The sequence below is a fragment of the Podarcis filfolensis genome (genome assembly GCF_964270895.1).
Source record: "Podarcis filfolensis genome assembly, chromosome: 14".
Taxonomy (NCBI): Eukaryota; Metazoa; Chordata; class Lepidosauria; order Squamata; family Lacertidae; genus Podarcis; species Podarcis filfolensis.
In genome coordinates, this window is record NC_139616.1 from 18,422,725 (window position 1) to 18,441,952 (window position 19,228).

Here is a 19,228-nt window from a genome sequence, read left to right on the forward strand (position 1 = left end):
GCACTATCTGCAAGAGGTCTGCATAATTATACAACTGGTACCCTAATTGGCCATCGTATGTAGCTAGGGTACCACCAGAGGATACTTGCAAAACTAGCAAAACAATGCACATGTTTAGCACTCATTTCCATGTTATTTGATTTTTTAAAAAAATATATATATTTTAAAACGGCCTCAGTCCAGTATATCTGAAGGAGCATCTCCACCCCCATCGTTCTGCCTGGACACTGAAGTCCAGCTCCAAGGGCCTTTTGGCGGTTGCCTCGCTGCGACAAGCCAAGTTACCAGGAACCAGGCAAAGGGTCTTCTCGGTAGTGGCACCCGCCCTGTGGAACGCCCTCCCACCAGATGTCAAAGAGAACAACAACTACCAGACTTTTAGAAGACATCTGAAGGCAGCCCTGTTTAGGGAAGCTTTTAATGTTTGATGTATTACAGTATTTTAATATTTTTTTGGAAGCCGCCCAGAGTGGCTAGGGAAGCCCAGTCAGATGGTGGGGTATAAATAATAAATTGTTGTTGTTGTTATTGTTGTTGTTGTTGTTGTTGTTATTTGCGGTCCCCTTAACCTGGAAAATCATGGGAGTAAAGTACAGTACGCCAACATACAGCTAGTTCTTTCCTGTCATTTTTATGGGGGGAATCATGCGGAAGCAGAATCATGCAGGTCTGGAAAGGGCGGGGAAGTATCAATGATGTTCATTGTGGTGTCAAACCATACCTACTAACGTGAACGTCATTTCCATGGCACGGCTGTATATTGCTAAAAAAAAGGCCACAGTTCCATAACACAACAGACTCTGCAGTATGAAAGGAACATTAGAAAACCGTGATAGAAGCGCTAGTGTTATAATCAGGAAAATGAATGCAATATTCCCCACAAATGCACCCTTTGTCCAGGAGCCCCTTGAAGCTGAAGCTGGCCCTGTATCAATATTTTAAGGACATTGATAAATTCTGCTAATTTACCTGCACCTAGCCACATTCCTTTCTTCTCTTTTGTCTCCTGGCTGTTTGGTTCCCAGCTTCCCAGCAGTCTCTAACCCAGGCCGACCTTCTGAGGCCAGCTCCGCTGCCATGATTCCATGTAACCTTTACCTCCTCTCCACCTTTTCTCTCTCACAGTCTCCCCTTCTCTTTCTGTGTAGGAGGTTAGAGCGAAACATGTTCAACTGCAGCTGCGACATCCGCTGGATCCAGCTGTGGCAGGAGAAAGGCGAAGCCAATTTGCAGAACCAGAACTTGAACTGCATGAATACAGAAAACAAAAACATAGCCGTGCACAAGATGAATGTCAATCAATGTGGTAAGGACAGAAAAAAGCGACACCCCAAACACCACCCACTTAATTAGGCATCTGTGCTAGATTATGATTATTCCTTCTATTTTTGTGGTCCAATCTCTGGGTGCCGTTCTTGGTTTTTTGTGTGTGAAAACAGCACCAGGAACATCCATGCACAAAAGCGAGGCACCAGCGGACTTGGGGGAATCCCATCTTTTTGCAAAAGTACAGAAAGAAAGAAAAAATAATCTTTAGCAGGGGAATTCTTGGAGGCCTAAATCAATTCAGTGAGGACTGAGTGTATTCAGTCAGCTAGGAATGCTGGCTGGCAATTGGATGGAGGAGGAGGTGGATGGGAAATGGCAGTGATGGTATGAAGTTGATGGAAACCTGATCAGTTGCATCCCACCCTGTAACAATTTGTTGCAGGTTCCACTGGGGGCAGCGATTGTTGTTATGCATTGCTATGGTTCAACATGCATGGAGATTTGCAAAAGCATAAAAGACAGGTCCCGATCCAAATACAGTGGTACCTCGGGTTACATACGCTTCAGGTTACATACACTTCAGGTTACAGACTCCTCTAACCCAGAAATAGTACCTCAGTTTAAGAACTTTGCTTCAGGATGCGAACAGAAATCGTGCTCCGGCGGAGCGGCAGCAGCAGGAGGCCCCATTAGCTAAAGTGGTGCTTCAGGTTAAGAACAGTTTCAGGTTAAGAACAGACCTCCGGAACGAATTAAGTACTTAACCCGAGGTACCACTGTAGGTTATAATCCGTAAAAAAAACCCTTTCTCTTTGCATGAAGCCAATTTATAGGGATGGACAGACAAGTTCATTTCTGATTTATATCACTTTCTCCTGGGCTCACCATAAATCTGCATTAATCTGGGAAGATCCACTCAAAAATGTGAATGTAAATTTAATTCAGATTTTCTCCCATTTCTCAATGTATTAGCTCGGAATTGTTAAAGTGTATTGTTGATTCCTTGTTACTGAGCCAAGAAAGGGTATTTAAACACTTGAGAAGGGCAAAATGGACTGAAAGTTTCATTTCCAGTCTGCACATCAATCTAGGACAGGCTTCCCCAACTTGGTGCCCTCCAGATGTTTTTCCATTGATTCCTACCCATCACAAAGCTGTGGTGGAGTAGACAATGCAGGTGTGCTGATGGGCATTGTAGTCCAAAACACCCAGAGGGCACCAGGTTGGGGAAAGCTAGGAAGTGCTGTAGAAAGGAGAGTGCTCTTCTGATTGGGTCCTGCTTGCAGAGTTCCCCGCAGGCATTTGATTGGCACTGTGAGGACAGGATGAGACTTTGGTCTGATGCAGCAGGCTGTTCTTATGTTCCAGTCAGTTTCTATTGGAATGCACAAAGCCTGAATTCCTCTAGCACCACAGATGTATACTGTCCACCTCAACACACACACACAAGCTGTTGTCTTCTCTTATTTACATAACCCTTCGAGTTTTGAGAGGCCGTTTTTTGTTTCCCCCTTATCGCCGTGATCATCAGGTTTCCCCTTAAACTTATTACCTTTGTTTCCCGGTGGAGTCTCTTGAGCTGCAAACAGCTGTAGCTTCTCAACCCCGTTCAGTGCTTCCCACATTTCTTTGTGGGTTTGCTGCTGCTTTGTTTGGAGGAGATATAAAGAGATGGAGTTATCAGCAATGATGCTCCTCTACCTACTCTCTTTGTGTGCCTCCTGGGTGGGAGTCCCTTGGGCAAAAAAACACTGCAATCCATAGGTCAAGGAGGGGAAATATGTGGTCTTCCATCAGCCCCAGGCAGTGTGGCCAGCAGCTAGGAGTGATGGGAGTTGTAGTCTAAGGTCATTTAGAGAGTCACAGGCATGGGGAATGATTCTGAAATGTTCCCCATGCACCTTTCTCTCCAGATTTTGAAATTCTGAACACCCTGGTCTTGATTCCAAATTAAGGATGTTTTGTGGTAGTTGCTGCTCTGATATCAGTAGTGCGACTCCTGCAACACGTTGGCAATTAATGTACACAGAACAATAATTATACATACTTTATCAACCTTCTGAGAAAAATACAAAACATTAAACAAAGCCACAAAGACTTGTGAACTACCCCACCTAAAATGAATCTAAAATGTCTGGTTTCAATAGATATTTCAAATGCTTAACTCAGTGTTTTAGATAAGTTCATGAAGATACCAAGGGTGAGTTCGGTGATATTCACAATACCGAGAGATGCTAGTAGAATTGTAGATAGATGTTGATAAAGTTGTAGACAATGACGTTGTAGACGACAGGGTGCCGGCGTTTTGCAGCTGTTTCACCCTGTAATTATTGTTCTGAGTATATTAATTGCCAACGTTTGCATGAGTCACACTATCAGCAGCACAGGTTGCATTTTTCTAGCCCTGATATCAGTGGCTACTAGTCATGCTGGCTGTGTTCTACCTCCACTCTCAGTGGCAATGTGCTTTGAATGACAGTTGCTGGAAACCTCAGGAAAGGAAGAGTGCCATTTCGCCCAGGTCCTCCCTCCAGGCTTCCCACAGGCATCTGATTGGCCACTGTGTGAACAGGATGCTGGACTTGTTGGGATACCGGCTTGTTCCAGCAGGTCCTTCTCATATGTCCCAAAAGTTTCTGGCAGAGCCAGACAATAAGCAAGCTTATTTTGCCACTGCTTGCAATTCCTTTGTTTTCTTCTTATCTTCCCTTTCCCTCTAGGCTACGGACGCAGCAGGCGCACAAATTAACAATAAAACATTTTTTTTGGGGGGGGAGCGGTCTTGCGTTGCAAGGAGATGGGCTAGATGACCCTTCCAGCTGTACGATTTTATTACCTGATTGCATGCCTGAACACATTACAATTCTCAATGCAAAATAAACCAACACTTTATTTATTTATTAAATTTGTTAGTTGCTTTATCTTGCGCAGGGCAACCCAAAGTGACTTGAAATCAACCAAAAAGACAGACCACCCTCTCCCACACCTGCATATAGATACATTAAAGCCAGGAAGAAAAGGGAAATACATTAAAAACATCCCACCCACTTCTAAGAGGCCACAGATAGTTAAAAGTCAAAGGCCTAGCTATAGAGGAAAGTTTTTGCCTAGTGCCTAAAGATATATAATGATGAGATATATAATGGGAGAGTATTCCACAATCTTCATGCAATCCTACATGCAATAGTCTCAATAATGTTTTAGTAACAGAAGAATGTAGGAAACTGCCTTTGTTGTCAGGATCTTCGCCCTTTTCTTCCTGTGCCCTCCCCATAATAGTCAGCCTTCTGTGGCCATTGAGCAGCCTCTGTCCTCATGGGACTGTTTTTGCCATACAGACAAATCTAATTGGCTGTGCATTGTCATCCTTCCTTTTGTACATACACTGCTTTACTGGGGACATCATGGAAGAAGATGAAGCCCCAATGTCCAGAAATGGTGCAAAGGTAGCAGACATGGGGTGGGAACAATTGCTTCCACTTGCTGCCAATAGTAGCAGAAAAGAGTTATTTTGGAGTTCTGGGTGGGGAATGAGTTGCTTGCCCAAAACCTACCTTTCACCTTGGAAATGTTGGTGCATGGAAGCAAAACACAGCCTGCTAGCAGTCCCTGGCTCGTTGAACCTAATTTTGCTTATTTCCTGGGTCTGCATCAAAACTGGAGTTTCCAGGAAGGCCCTGGATGATGGGCTGGCTTGGTGAAGCTGTGGCAAGTTTGTTTTGTGCTGTAGAAACATAGGAAGCTGCCTTGTATTGAGTGAGAGCATTGGTCCATCTATCTCAGTGTTGTCTGCACTGACTGGCAGTTGGCTCCCCAGGCCTGCAGACTGGGTTCTCTCACAGAGATGCCAGGGATCAGACCTGGGGCCTTCTGCATGCAAATCAGATGCTCTGCCACTGTGCTATGGCCCTTCCCCAGTGTGTTATGGTCCGGCGCCACGGAATATGTATAGCAGAACTTGATAAATAGCTCTATCTTCTGCCTGGCTTGCTTCAGAAGGCCTTTAGGGCTTTTCAGTTCAACTCGTTTGCACCGAGGTCAAATGTACTGTATCTAAACCTGACAAGAGCATTTTGCACGCTCCTCTTTAAAATCAGCGATATAAGAAATTTTGCAACTTTCCTTCACAGCTTCTACTACTGCCTCTCTGCCAGCGAGTCAATGGCAGAAGCAGGATTGAAGGTTAGATGCTTGCTTATTTGTAGCTGCCTCTGTTGTGTCTCTGAAGGAGCCACTGCTCTGGTCGGGGCATCTCTCAGCATAAAGCACACCCAAAACAATGACTCATAGAAAACTCTAGGGGATGTGGGTTCTTCTGAGGACAGCCAAGTCCTTGGGGGAAGAGTGAGAACTTAGGGATGGAGCTACCTCTCCAGGAAAACACACACACACACACACACACACACACACACACACACACACTTGTATTTTGCATGCAATTACACTTGCCTGAATAAGAGTATTCCGTGTTGCTTCCTTGTATCTGCCACATGTTAAAGGGATAGTCACCTGTCCAGGGACTAGGAATGGGGGAGAATTTCAATTCAGGTCACATGTAAAGATGAACTTGCCTAATTCACAAACAATGTACAAAGTGAAATGCAGCCATTTTTGGAAATTCCAGATTTTGCAATGCGGCTCTACACCAAGGAATGGTGCACACATGCATATACTAAAGCATAAAAATGTATCTGGGGAAACAACATACAGAAATGTTTTCTGTTAGGGAAAATTGCTTTGCAGAATTATGAATATTGTATGCAAAATTGCATACAAAATATACTTACACAGAAGGAATTTGCACTAAAATGAGGATAATTTTTTGTGAGGACTTAAAAAATAATAATTGCAAACTGATCTGAATATGTGGAGAATTGAAATTAAGACTGGAGAAGTGAGAAACTGAAATTGACCGATTTCTGCCATTCCTGACAGGGACCACTCAAATCCTGTAGCTGGACTTGTGTACATAATTGGGTAGGTAGAGAGCACACTGTTTTTCTCTTCCTACCTTTACTCCCTCCCCCAATTATAGAACTCCTAGGAATTGCATGTGTTAAAACATCTCCCAACTTTGCTAAAGACAACCATACACTTTTCTACCCCCCTCCCCTTTTTATTAAATGTTGGAAGTGGGCTGGGATAGCTGCATGAAGGTGAGCCAAAAGGGATTTGGGAGACAACTGAAAATTCCTCAGCAAATTGGAGGAATAATCTTTGAGGATTAGGAAATCCTTCATGAGCAAAGTAGCAGGCTGGGAAGACCTCTCTGGCTACGATCTGGAGTGGATTTATGTACATTAATTTCCTGGGATTATGGGGTGAACAGTTTCCCTGACCTCCCTGCCCCCACACCACTCCCCATCACAACTGCAGAGAGATCTCCCTGCTGATATCTTTTCCTTCCAAAATGGAACTCTTCCGTCTCACGACAGTGGTCCAACGTGAAAGCGGTTTTCAGAGAATTTTACAACCGAGCCTCGCATTTGTGATCTAAGAAGCTGGCGGAGCTTGCCAAGTTAATCAGCCCTGGTATTTCCGATGTCTGGGCTGTGAGTGTGGTTGCTTAATAGAGCCAAAATGGTACCATCCAAGTACAAGAAGGATACATATGTAGGCTTGGGGAGAAAACCAGGGTTCTAGAAATGCAAAACCAACCACTTCCAAGAAGGGATGAGCATGTTCAGTGGCTGTTGAATGCTGAATGCCCATTTAAGGTGATGATAGGAAAGTGTGGAGGTGAGGGAGTGACATGGGACAGATAAGCAAAAATTGGCAATTTCCCTTTCAGTGGGAATTATCCAATGTTTCTATTGCTAGATATGCCCATCTCTGCTCCAAATTCTGGTGACTGGGAGCGACCGCTGAGACCTTATAACACCGGTCTTGAAAGACCTACACTGGCTCCCAGTATGTTTCCGAGCACAATTCAAAGTGTTGGTGTTGACCTTTAAAGCCCTAAACGGCCTCGGCCCAGTATACCTGAAGGAGCGTCTCCACCCCCATTGTTCTGCCTGGACACTGAGGTCCATTGCCGAGGGCCTTCTGGCAGTTCCCTCGCTGCGAGAAGCCAAGTTACAGGGAACCAGGCAGAGGGCCTTCTCGGTAGTGGCGCCCGCCCTGTGGAACGCCTTCCCACCAGTTGTCAAAGAGAAAAATAACTACCAAACTTTTAGAAGACATCTAAAGGCAACCCTGTTTAGGGAAGCTTTTAATGTTTAATAGGTTACTGTATTTTAGTGTTTTGTTGGAAGCCGCCCAGAGTGGCTGGGGGGATGGGCGGGGTATAAATAAATTATTATTATTATTATTATTATTATTATTATTATTATTATTATTATTAATTCAGCATCAGACTATAAGAAGAGACTTGCTGGATGGGGTCAAAAGGTCCATCTATCCCAGCATCTTCTCACGGTGGCCGATGCCTATAGGAAACCTCCAAGCTGGACATAAACACAGCAGCACTCGGCTCACCTGAAGTTCCCAGCAACTGGCATTCAGGACATAATGCAGGCATAGGCAAACTCGGCCCTCCAGATGTTTCGGGACTACAATTCCCACCATCCCGGACCACTGGTCCTGCAAGCTAGGGGTCATGGGAGTTGTACTCCCAAAACATCTGGAGGGCCGAGTTTACCTATGCCTGACATAATGCCTCCAACATCAAAGGCAGTACATAGCCATTGATAGCCTTGTTCTCCATGAATTTCTCTAATCCACTTTTAAAGCAATCTATAAAGGCCTAAGGCATTCCAATCCATGGGTTGTTCAACTTCCTCTGTGGTGGCCTTGGATAGGAACACATCGTCCATCCCTTCTCCATCTTGCTTGAGGATGCATTGAGGGATGTCTTTGCTGGCTGCTCCCCCATCATCTGATGCTGCTTGGTCCACCTGGTTAGTAATAGGCAGGTGGTGCCTTGGGCAGCTTTCTGCCATGAAGTTCCAGCTGCTCTTCTATTCACACGCCTGTTTTAGGGTACCCCTCACATTCCTTGTTTTGAGGAGCAATATGGAAATCTTCCATTCTTAGATCTCTCTGATTTTTGAGGTGTCTTGGAGCACATGCATTGACATTCCAGGTTTCATGTGCCTTATGGAGCTACCCTAACAACCTGGATGTCTTCTATGGATGAATCCATCAATCCTGGGTATATTATCTAAGACGTGCCAGGCAGAGTCTGTCTTCCTTCTCACTCATTGCTCCTCTCTGAAGCATTTGATGCAATTCTTGTCCCATCGGCCCTCCCCTGTCATATACAAGTGCCTGTTCTCCTATGCCCATAGGTTTGCCACGTGTCCTCTTTTCCCAGGACGTCCTCATTTTCCAGGGGTAAAATTTGAGGCAAATTGCATTCATTTGCTTTGAATGGCCATCATAGCTTCCTCTTTTTTGCTCTTCAAAATATGGCAACCCTGTGACTTAACTCTAAGGACCAGTAAGGGAGTCTCCTGCTGCTCCTGCAAGATCTCTCTCAATAGCATGCAGTTCTATAAAAAAGGAGGATGCAGCAGGCTATTCTTTGTATGTTTTGAGAATTGCTAGCTGCAATTGAATGCTAAGCATTTATTAGATGGCAAACTACGCAGGAGTTTGGGTACCTACAGGGCAGAGCCAATGAGATGTATCCCCCCCCCAGACATGTGCTTCTAGCACTGTCAACATCTGAAGCCATTCTGATCCAGGTTTGAATAAGGGTCATAGCTCAGTGGTTAGAGCATCCGCTTTGCATGCAGAAGGTCCCAGGTTCAATCTGCAGCATCTTCAGGTAGGGCTGAAATCCTGGGAAGCTGCTTCCATTCATTGTAGACAATGGCTTGACTCAGTGTAAGGCAGCTTCTTACCTTCCTAGATTAGGAACTGGAGGTTTGAACCCTGGTGCTTGCAGTGGCATGTCTTAGTTGAATACCATCTTGACAAAGATGCTTTCGTGTTGGCTTGACTTCTTTAGATCTGCCCGAAATCAGTGTCAGCCATGTGAATCTGACTGTGTGTGAGGGGGAAAATGCTGTCATCACCTGCAATGGTTCTGGCTCACCCCTTCCTGATGTCGACTGGATGGTGGTAAATCTACGCTCGATCAACACTCATCAGGTAGGATGCTAAATCCAGGTGCTTTTCTGCTTTAATCGCCCGGAGAACTTCTCTGTATATACAGAGGATGCTCAGTTTAATATTAGTCGGCCTTCGATGCCCATCAAATTTGTTAAAGATGTGCACGATGCATGGTAATCTATATGGTAGATTTCTCTTCATCCAGGGGCACAAATTGGCCAAGGGTTCAACAGTTCTTTTGTGTGTGTGTGTGTTTTTAAACATTCCTCCCCCTCTTTCTTGGTTATTTTTAGACAAACGCCAACTGGACCAATGTCCATTCCATCAATCTAACCCTGGTGAATGTCACGAGTGAGGACAACGGGTTCCTGTTGACGTGTATTGCCGAGAACGTGGTGGGGATGTCTAATGCAAGTGTGCTCCTCACTGTATATTGTAAGTTAATGGGGAAAGGGAAAGGTGAGGGTTCATGGGAGACAGAGAGGGAGGGCAATGACATGGAAAGTATTCATTTGCACACACAGCACACAAAAACTTAGATCTTGATGCATGGCAATTCTACACTAGAAACACATTCCATATCTATCATAGAATTCCCAAAGTAGAACTGGGAATTGTTCTGCAAGGGTGCTGAGATTTCTCCAGGGTTCCTCAGAGTGAAAGAGAGGATACTACTAATAGACATGCCCACTCTCTCAGCCAACATGCAGCTTAGGCCCAGCCAGAGAAGACTGGTCCAGTAGGGCAAACGAGGCACTGCCCCACCGACCGCCATTTCTCCTCAACCATTCCTTACCTGGGGATGCAGGTGGCGCTGTGGGTTAAACCACAGAGCCTAGGACTTGCCAATCAGAAAGTCGGCAGTTCGAATCCCCGCAACGGGATGAGCTCCCATTGCTCGGTCCCTGCTCCTGCCCACCTAGAAGTTCGAAAGCACGTCAAAGTGCAAGTAGATAAATAGGGACCACTCCAGCGGGAAGGTAAACAGCATTTCTGTGCACTGCTCTGGTTCGCCAGAAGTGGCTTAGTCATGCTGGCCACATGACCCGGAAGCTGTACACCGGCTCCCTCGGCCAATAAAGCAAGATGAGTGCCGCAACCTCAGAGTCGGTCATGACTGGACCTAATAGTCAGGGGTCCCTTCACCTTTATTCCTTACCTACTTATGTATGCATTGAGAGTGATCCAGTTGCTGCCAATGTAGAGATTAAGTGCATCCACAACAGGGAGAGGCTGACTAGAAGGAGGCAAGGGCAGAGCAGTAAATCATACAGAGATGCACCAGGCACACTCCTCTGAAGTTGGGGATTTTGGCCACATGGGAGACTTCAGTATTTGTGTTATTTTCTCTTGGAACATGCTGAACTGTTCTGCCGTGGTTTACAGATTTGGAAATTGCTGCCCAGGAGACTGTTGAGTGTTGCAGTAGCTTCCTACATCTGTAAACGCTTTCCCATGGGTCAAATCCTTGAGAATCTTTCCTAATATGTGCGCACTTCCTTAACACTCTTCTCCCCAGCCCCAGAGGCTTGCGAATGGCAGAGAATTACCTTCCACGCTCCAGCCTGCCCATGTATGCCTGTGCGCTTCAATTTTATGTGCAGAGCAGCAGCTGAGTGGAATTCCATAAGTGCGTAGCAAGATAGTCAGAAATGAAATATTGAAGAGGGGACAGAAGATTCTCCGCCTTTGTAATGCTCACAGTCCTGCCCAATGGCTAAAAGGTGCATCATGTTCCCCGCTGGGATGCACAGCCAAACTCCATTAGGATATATGGATGCTCACCATGATGTACGTACGTCAGCTTACAGCTGTATCGTACTCGCAACATAAGTATTATGACCTGAAATAATAGAGTATGGAGGATGTAGCAGGGGGCCTGTTCTCTACACTGAAAGCCAGTGTGGTGTGGTGGTCAGAGTGCTGGATGAACACCTGGGAGACCAGGGTTCAAATCTCCACTCAGCCATGAATCTCACTGGGTGACCTTGGGCCAGTCACAACTTCTGGGCTACCACACAGGGTGGTTGTGGGAAGTAAATGAGAAGGGGGAGAACCATCTACGCTACTTTGAGCACCTTGGAGAAAAAGTTAGGATGTAAATTTGATTTGTCAGTTGGTGGCGTAGGAAGGGGGGTGCGGCGGGTGCAGTCTGCCCCGGGTGTCACCACTGAGGGGGGTGACCGCAGAGCTTGGCCTGCAGCACGCCTGAGCCACACATCTCTCCTGGGGAGAGACACCATGGCTCGGGCACCTGTGGGCTCAACACTGCCTGAAACGGCAACGTGGGGCTTGCAGACTCCATGGAGGTTCCACACGGCATGCTCTGCCCCGGCTTGCCCTACCCCATGGGCGGCTTGCCCTGCCTCCAGGTGCAGGGCATTTGCACTGTCCTGGGTGCCCAAGCAGCTAGCTTCACTGTCAGTCAAACATTTGTCACCACTCTGCACAGGGGCTATCCACAGAATGCTTTTAGAAGCAGCCATTTTCCCACTCAGAATCTCACTTGTCCTTATCTAACATCTTTTCCCCTCGTATTCCATCTCCAAATGTGTGCAGTGACAAGTGTTGGGTGCTCCAATGTACAAAGGGAGTGGAGATATTTGTGAACCTGAATATTGCGCCAATACCTTGTTGTGTATTGGTTGTACAGGATACCCATAACCTGCATTAAAATTCTACTTCCATGGTGAGGCATGAATGTCACTAGATTAGAACTGCTATAACCCAGGCTGTTAGCCAGGCTGCCAGAGACTGGTAGGAGTTGGAGTCCAACAACCCCTAGGAGGCCACAAGTGTCTTGCTGCTGCTTTCCTGCATCCACAAGAATGCCTTTAAGTTGGAATAGGAAGTGGGGAACCCTGTCAACAAATCCTGCTCTACCAACCCTGCCTACCAGCTACACCGACCAATCCTGCCAACTTCCCCTGCCCAGCCAAGTTGGACTGTAGATTATGCAGGATAGGGAACCTGCAATCCTCTGGGTGCTGTCATGCTGTAACACCTATCAGTTCTAGTTAACGTGACCAGGGATCAATGGGGGTTCTGGTCCAGGGATGGGGAACCTTTCTCAGGTCAACGGGCACATTCTCTTCTGAGCTACCTTCCAGAGGCCAAAAGTGGATGAAGCAACGAATGCAAATTTTATCTTTGGTACAGAAGGCTAGTTTTCTACAAATAGTCAAAAATCCTCTTCATCCAGAGGAATCATTATCAGACTCATTCTAGACAGACAGACAGACAGGATAAGAAGCAGGGCTAGTGAGATGGGTGGCCTGGGAAGAGTTCTGAGGGCCAGGCAGAGGTTCCCCACCCATTCTGGTCTAACAACATCTGGAAGGTCACTGCTTCCCCACTCCTGTCTTAAATAAGAGGCATCTTAGAATTGTAGAGATGGAAGGGGCCACGGGGGTCATCAAGTCCAAATTCTTGCAATGCGGGAATATTTTGCCCAATGTGGGGCTCGAACCACTCATTCTGAGATTATGAGTCTCCTGCTCTACCAACTGAGCCATCCCAGAGCTTTCCTTGCAGGATGTGAAAGTAGTAACTGCATTTTGCAGGTGGGGGCAGAGTTCGAGGATGGATGTCCCTCACCACACCAAAGAAAAAAGAGGAGAGAGAATTTCCTCTTTATATTTTACCTTGCACCCTCAAAAACTTTTTGCAAGTTAGGTCCAGCTTCCCTCCTTCCATGTCACAAGAGACTAGGGCCCTGCGGGACTTGACATCTTTCCACAGGGCCTGCAAGACAGAGCTGTTACACCAGGCCTTTGGTCAGGGCGCAGCCTGACTCCCTCCTTTGGCAATCTGCACAGAATTTTTGCTTAATGGTTGCCATCAATTTGATTTTAATTAATTTTTATAATGAAATGTTTTTAGAATGTTGCATTATTTTATTGTTGTTAGCCACCCTGAGCCCGGCTTCGGCTGGGGAGGGCGGGATATAAATAAAATTTATTATTATTATTATTATTATTATTATTATTATTATTATTATTATTATTTCCAGAAAGCCGAGGCTGTTGAGACTGTGCTGTCCTTTGTAGGCTGCCGTTTTCATGTTGCCTTTTGTCTTCCCTTGCTCAGATCCTCCCCGGGTGATCAGCTTATTGGAGCCCATCCGCCACATGGAGCACTGCATTGAGTTTTCGGTGCACGGGAACCCTCCGCCCCAAATCCATTGGCTCTACAATGGCCAGATTCTCAGGGAGACAGAGTTCATCCGCATGGAGTTCTTCCAGGAGGGGGAAGTGTCCGATGGCTGCTTGCTCTTCAACCACCCGACGCACTACAACAATGGCAACTACACCATCGTCGCCACCAACTACCTGGGAACGGCCAACCAGACAGTCAGAGGGCACTTCCTGGAGAAACCCTTTCCAAGTGAGAGACTGACAGCTTGCAGTCTTGCAGCTCCTCTCCCCCACCCCTCTTCTTTTCTGTCCCTGAGGAGAAACTCACAGACTAGAAGAACCTCAGAGGGCTCCAAAATTACCAACTCTGATGAGATCTGTGGCTGAACTGAGGCTGTGAAAAGCCTCCCCCCTCCCTTAACCTAGGCCCAAGATTTGGGGCCCCAGCTCAGCTCTGACCCAGGCTGACTGGGAAACACCTGAGCTGGCCTGAATCCAGTCCAGAGTTGTTCAAGAATCAATTCCTTTTCACTGGGAACTCTGGGCCTTGTAGCTGTGAGAGGCAGAATACGGCTCTCCATACAATTCTCACCATCCTTAACAAACTGTAACTCCCAGGATTCTTTGGGGGAAGCCTGGGTTGTGTAACACATACCCTCCAACATTTCTCTAGTGAAACTAGGGACAACCTATTCCACCATTATTATTATTATTATTATTATTATTATTATTATTATTATTATTATTATTAATTATCCCACCCATCTTACTGGGTTGCCCTAGCCACTCTGGGCAGTTTCCAACATATATAAAAACATAGTAAAACATTAAACATTTAAAAGCTTCCCTATAAAGGTCTGCCTTCAGATGTCTTCCGAAGGTTGTATAGTTACTTCTTGGCTTGTGGGGGATCGCATATCTCCATACCCTCCAACATTTTTCTGTTGAAAACAGGGATGTCCTAAGGAAAAGTGGGACATTCCAGGATCAAATCAGAAACCGGGATGGCTTCTGTAAATGCCGGACTGTCCCCGGAAAATAGAGACACTTGGGAGGGTCTGTTAATGTGGTGTCATAGTGCTTTAAATGTGTGAGGTGAATGTGGCCTATATTTTTTCCCTCTTGCTCTTTCCCCCTCTCCACAAGAGGACACAACAAGCAATTTTACATTCCTGCAATCTAGGAGAAAGAGCAACAGGGCCCTTGCAGTGCCTTCCAATTTTGGCTTAAGCAGGCCCCTGTAGAATTAGATTTCGCAGGAATAGGCATGCTTGCTGCCGTCTGGAATGCTGCTGTGAGAAAGAGGAGCGCCCTTTGCTGTCTCCCACAGCCCTGTCTCCCACAGCAAAATAGGACATTTTGCTATATTTAGAGAGTGCGATACCAATGGTATTCTAATTTATTATTTATACCTCGCTATACATGAAGCCCTCACTGCAGATGAGATATAGCCCATTAAAAGTGGAATCCTTCCCTTGGAGAACAAGCTATCTGTTGAGGTCCCAGCCGTCTTAGACTGGAGCAGAGAAATTATATTTGGGGCTTGGAGGCTGATAAGCTTTCTGGCAAAGGACTAGTTCACACAAGCAGCAAATGAGGTTCTAAGACCATTTATGGGCTCGCGCCACTGGCTAGGGGTAGGAAAGTTGAGACTATCGAAAACAACTCCCGGTTTGTGCAAAATTATCTCGCCAGGGGACAAGCTATGCAAGAACTCACCCCACCCCTAGCACAACATATTAGTTCTATGTGTGCAGAGAGGCTTATTTAAATATGTATATAATGGGGGGAAATTATCATTTATTTATTGAATTTCTACCCCGCACTTCCTTCTGAAAAAGGAACCCAGGGAGGCAGTGATGCAATCCAGTTTTCAGTTATGCAATTATCTATTTCAGGGGTGGGGAGCCTGAAGCAGACCCTACAAGTGTTCCTCTTTGCCATGGACTGCTGTCCCAGTTTCTGATTTGATCCCAGAATGTCCCACTTTTCCTTAGGATGTCCCTATTTTCATTGGAGAAATGTTGTAGGGTATGGAATTATGTGACTCCCTGAGCCAAGGAGATAAGTACCGTATTTACGCGAATCTAATGCACTATCAAATCTAATGCGGACATCAGTTTTCAAAACCTTGAAACCGAAAAAGTATTTGCTGGCGAATGTAAATGTGCCATCAAATCTAATGCACACCCTAATTTTCGTGATGTGATTTGGCCAAAAAAGGTGTGCATTACATTTGAGTAAGTACAGCAACTATACAACCTTTAGAAGACATCTGAAGGCAGCCCTGTATAGGGAAGGTTTAAAATGTTTAATGTTTTATTCAGTGCTTTTTTTCAAAAAAAAATGTTTAGGGGTACTCTCATTTTGACTCAAGAAAATCACCATTTAATAGTTCAAATCGGGGAAAATAAATACAGTAAATGGACAAAAGTACAAAGATCCACAAAATGTTTAGGGGTATGCATACCCCTGCATCCCACCAGAAAAAAAGCAGTAGTTTTATTTTTTTTATTTGTGTGTGTGTGTTTTATTGTATACAGTGGTACCTCGGGTTAAGTACTTAATTCGTTCCGGAGATCCATTTTTAACCTGAAACTGTTCTTAACCTGAAGCACCACTTTAGCTAATGGGGCCTCCCGCTGCCGCCATGCCGCCAGAGCCCGATTTCTGTTCTTATCCTGAAGCAAAGTTCTTAACCTGAAGCACTATTTCTGGGTTAACGGAGTGTGTAACCTGAAGCATATGTAACCCGAGGTACCGCTGTATGTTGGAAGCCACCCAGAGTGATTGGGGCAACCCAGCCAGATGAGTGGGGTTTAAATAATAATAATAATAATAATAATAATAATAATAATAATAATAATAATAATTGTTGTTGTTGCATAGAATAACCCTAATTTCATCAGAGAAATGTTGGCGGGTATGCTGAAGACTTCTAAATGTTGCTGGACTCCAACTCCCATCAGCCCCATCAGTGGTTGAGGATTATGGGAGATGTTAGTCCAACAACATTCAGAGAGCCGCAGGTTCCCCACCTGCCTTATCTGGAGTCTAATGTGGCTCAGTCCAGGAACACTTTCCCCAGCTCACTTGCTTCTCTCACCCCCACCCTGCCATATGAAATAGGCCCAGATTAATTCACTCTGGGCTGTGTAGCACATATTGAAGTTCTAAATTCCACCCACAACTTCTCTGATTAAAGGGCTCTCATGTAGCAAGTCACGGGAAAGCCCTACTGCCCAGTGGCGTAGCGTGGGGGGTGCAGGGGGGGCGGGCCGCACCGGGCGCAACATCTGGGGTTAGGGCAAATCCACGGGTTAGGGGGCGCAAATCCACGGGTTAGGGGGCGCAAATTACTTGCCTTGCCCCGGGTGCTGACAACCCACGCTACGCCACTGCTACTGCCAGTCACAGTATAGCATACTGGGAAGAGAGGAAGGAACCATATGTACTGGGCCAAACCATTGGTCCATCCAGCTCAGTATTATATGCACTGAACCTTTTTGCCCCAGCTGGCCAGATCCTTAGCTGGCTCCACCACCTTGGACCAGTGTTGACAAGAGGGTGAGACAACCTACATGCGAATAAACAAATGCCATGGATCAACAGGTGGGTTGTTCCACCTGCCTGTCCAAGTCCGTTGTCCAGAGCTTCACAAACACATGACAGCCAGCTACTTGCTTGGAAACCACAGCCCAAGAGGTTTTGCTGCTCCAGTAACACCAAGCAGTTTCCATTGAAACCTCTGGAAAAAACAGAGGAAAAAAATATCTGTTTAGCAGTGGCTTCAAAGCAAACTAAGGTGCCCACCCCACTGCCTATCAAGTGTTGGGCAGGAAGAACATGTCTTGCTCCCATGAAGGAACAATGAGGAGCTTACTTTAAGATCCCAATTGTTCCTTTGTAGCCACATCAGAACCTGCCCCACACCTGATCTCACATATAAAATCAGGGTATGGAACAGGTGGGTGCGGTTTAGGTGAGGCTTGATGGGCCAAATTTGGCTGATGTGTCAGTGATTCCCTACTCCTGGCCTACACTAACCAGCTGCAGTTCTCCATAATTTCAGAGAGTAGGTCAGGCATAGGCAAACTTGGCCCTCCAGATGTTATGGGACTAGAACTCCCATCATCCCTGACCACTGGTCCTGTTAGCTAGGGTTGATGAGAGTTGTAGTCCCAAAGCATCTGGAGGGCCGAGTTTGCCTATGCCTGGAGTAGGTCTTTCCCAAGTAAACCCAATAATGTCAGGGGTTGACCCTGACAACAAGGCAGATGTTCTACCACTAGTCTGGGTTAGCAGAGCAAACGGTCAGACCTGGTGTAATGCAGTGTTCAGGGTTCCAGGCAGGTCTTCTGCAATTAGGAAACAGTCACTGTTTTGTAGCAAGTGGATCCACATTTTAAAAAGTCTTCACGATCCCTCCCTCCTCAGGATTCATCCCACTTTGAAATGGAATTGCTGTTAACCTACGGCGTGTTCTGAGCACAATACGATTAGGGTTCCTCAAATCAAACCCTGTGTGTTCCACTCATTGGTAGATGAAAAGAGATGCTTAATTTAGCTAGCATGTAGCGTCATACATTTTCTCAGGGGATTAGGCAGTATTTCACACACAGGTAAGCCTCTTGCAGATCAGAGCTTAAGGTGTCATCCTATTGTGCAATGAGGATAAGCTAATGCTAAATGGTGGCTTCAGATCCTTCTTCTATACTGGCAATTCAGCTGTATTTAATAAAACTTATTGAGCAGCCTTGTGGATGACATATATTTCTGTTTCTTTAGTATGAACATGTTATACACATAGCAATAAGACGAAGGGCCTTAGCTCACTGGAAGGGTATCTGCTTTGCATACAGAAGATCCCTGATTTGATCCCCAGCATCACCAGAGACTCTTCCCTTGGTTCCCTCACCCTTTCAATTTCTTTTCAGCAGTGGTCCCCTTGCTATGGAACGCTCTGCCAGCATCTTGATATCTTTCTGCCACTGACTTTCCCCCCAAGTTTTTAAACTCTTGATAGCCTCTTTTATTCAGGCTCATAGATTCTTCTCTTTTGAGCTCAGTTTTTGGTTTAATGGGTTATTTGTTTTGTGGTGTCCAAACTATTTTATCGTAAGCCCCTCTGATGATGTGCCTGAAGGGCAAGTTATAACTCTGTATTCATCCCATTCCATTCGCAGCACAGGACCAGCGCTCTTTTCCACACACACACCCCACTCCAGGCATGGGGAGTTGCTGACCTGGGTTTTAAAATCAAGTTGAGATTCTGCTCCCCAAAAAACACAAAATACACCCCAAACCAATAAACAAGCAAACATGAAAACCATTCCCTGCAGACAAACTTTTGTTGTGACCTACATTGAGGTCAGGAAGTGCTGATGTGGCGGATGGTGTCTCAGCATAACCAAATCCCTCTTTGTCAACAGAGCTTTCAGTTCACTGCGAGCTCCACTTGCAACCCTCCCTGGGGGTTGTACTGTCCTATTCTTTGCATTGCGTTCCAGATGCCACTTTTAACAGATAGCACTGCTAAATTATTCTGGGCATCCTCTGTCTTCAAAGCCTTGTCAAGTCCTCTTCGTATCAGGGTGTTTGTGTGTGTGTGTGTGTGTTTGTGTGTGTGTGTGTGTAGTTTGCCTCACGAGTGGATAAATGAAAAGGCGATGTTCTTTCCTGTACCTGTGTAACTTGAATGTCACCCGGAGGTGTTAAAAAGAGTATATATACCAAGGACTCTGACCAGCTGTTAGAGGAAATAT

The 19,228-nt window shown here is 45.7% G+C and overlaps 1 protein-coding gene across 4 annotated transcripts in view; it reads left to right on the forward strand.

The window, feature by feature from the left end:
- NTRK3 (neurotrophic receptor tyrosine kinase 3) overlaps nt 1-19,228 on the forward strand; it is a 421,592-nt gene that overhangs the window by 181,289 nt on the left and 221,075 nt on the right. For all 4 annotated transcript variants that reach the window (XM_083586417.1, XM_083586419.1, XM_083586416.1 and 1 more), the window contains 4 exons: nt 1,149-1,306; nt 9,224-9,366; nt 9,621-9,762; nt 13,417-13,713. In XM_083586417.1, the coding sequence (XP_083442543.1) occupies nt 1,149-1,306; nt 9,224-9,366; nt 9,621-9,762; nt 13,417-13,713 (740 nt within the window). The remainder of the gene's footprint in view (nt 1-1,148; nt 1,307-9,223; nt 9,367-9,620; nt 9,763-13,416; nt 13,714-19,228) is intronic.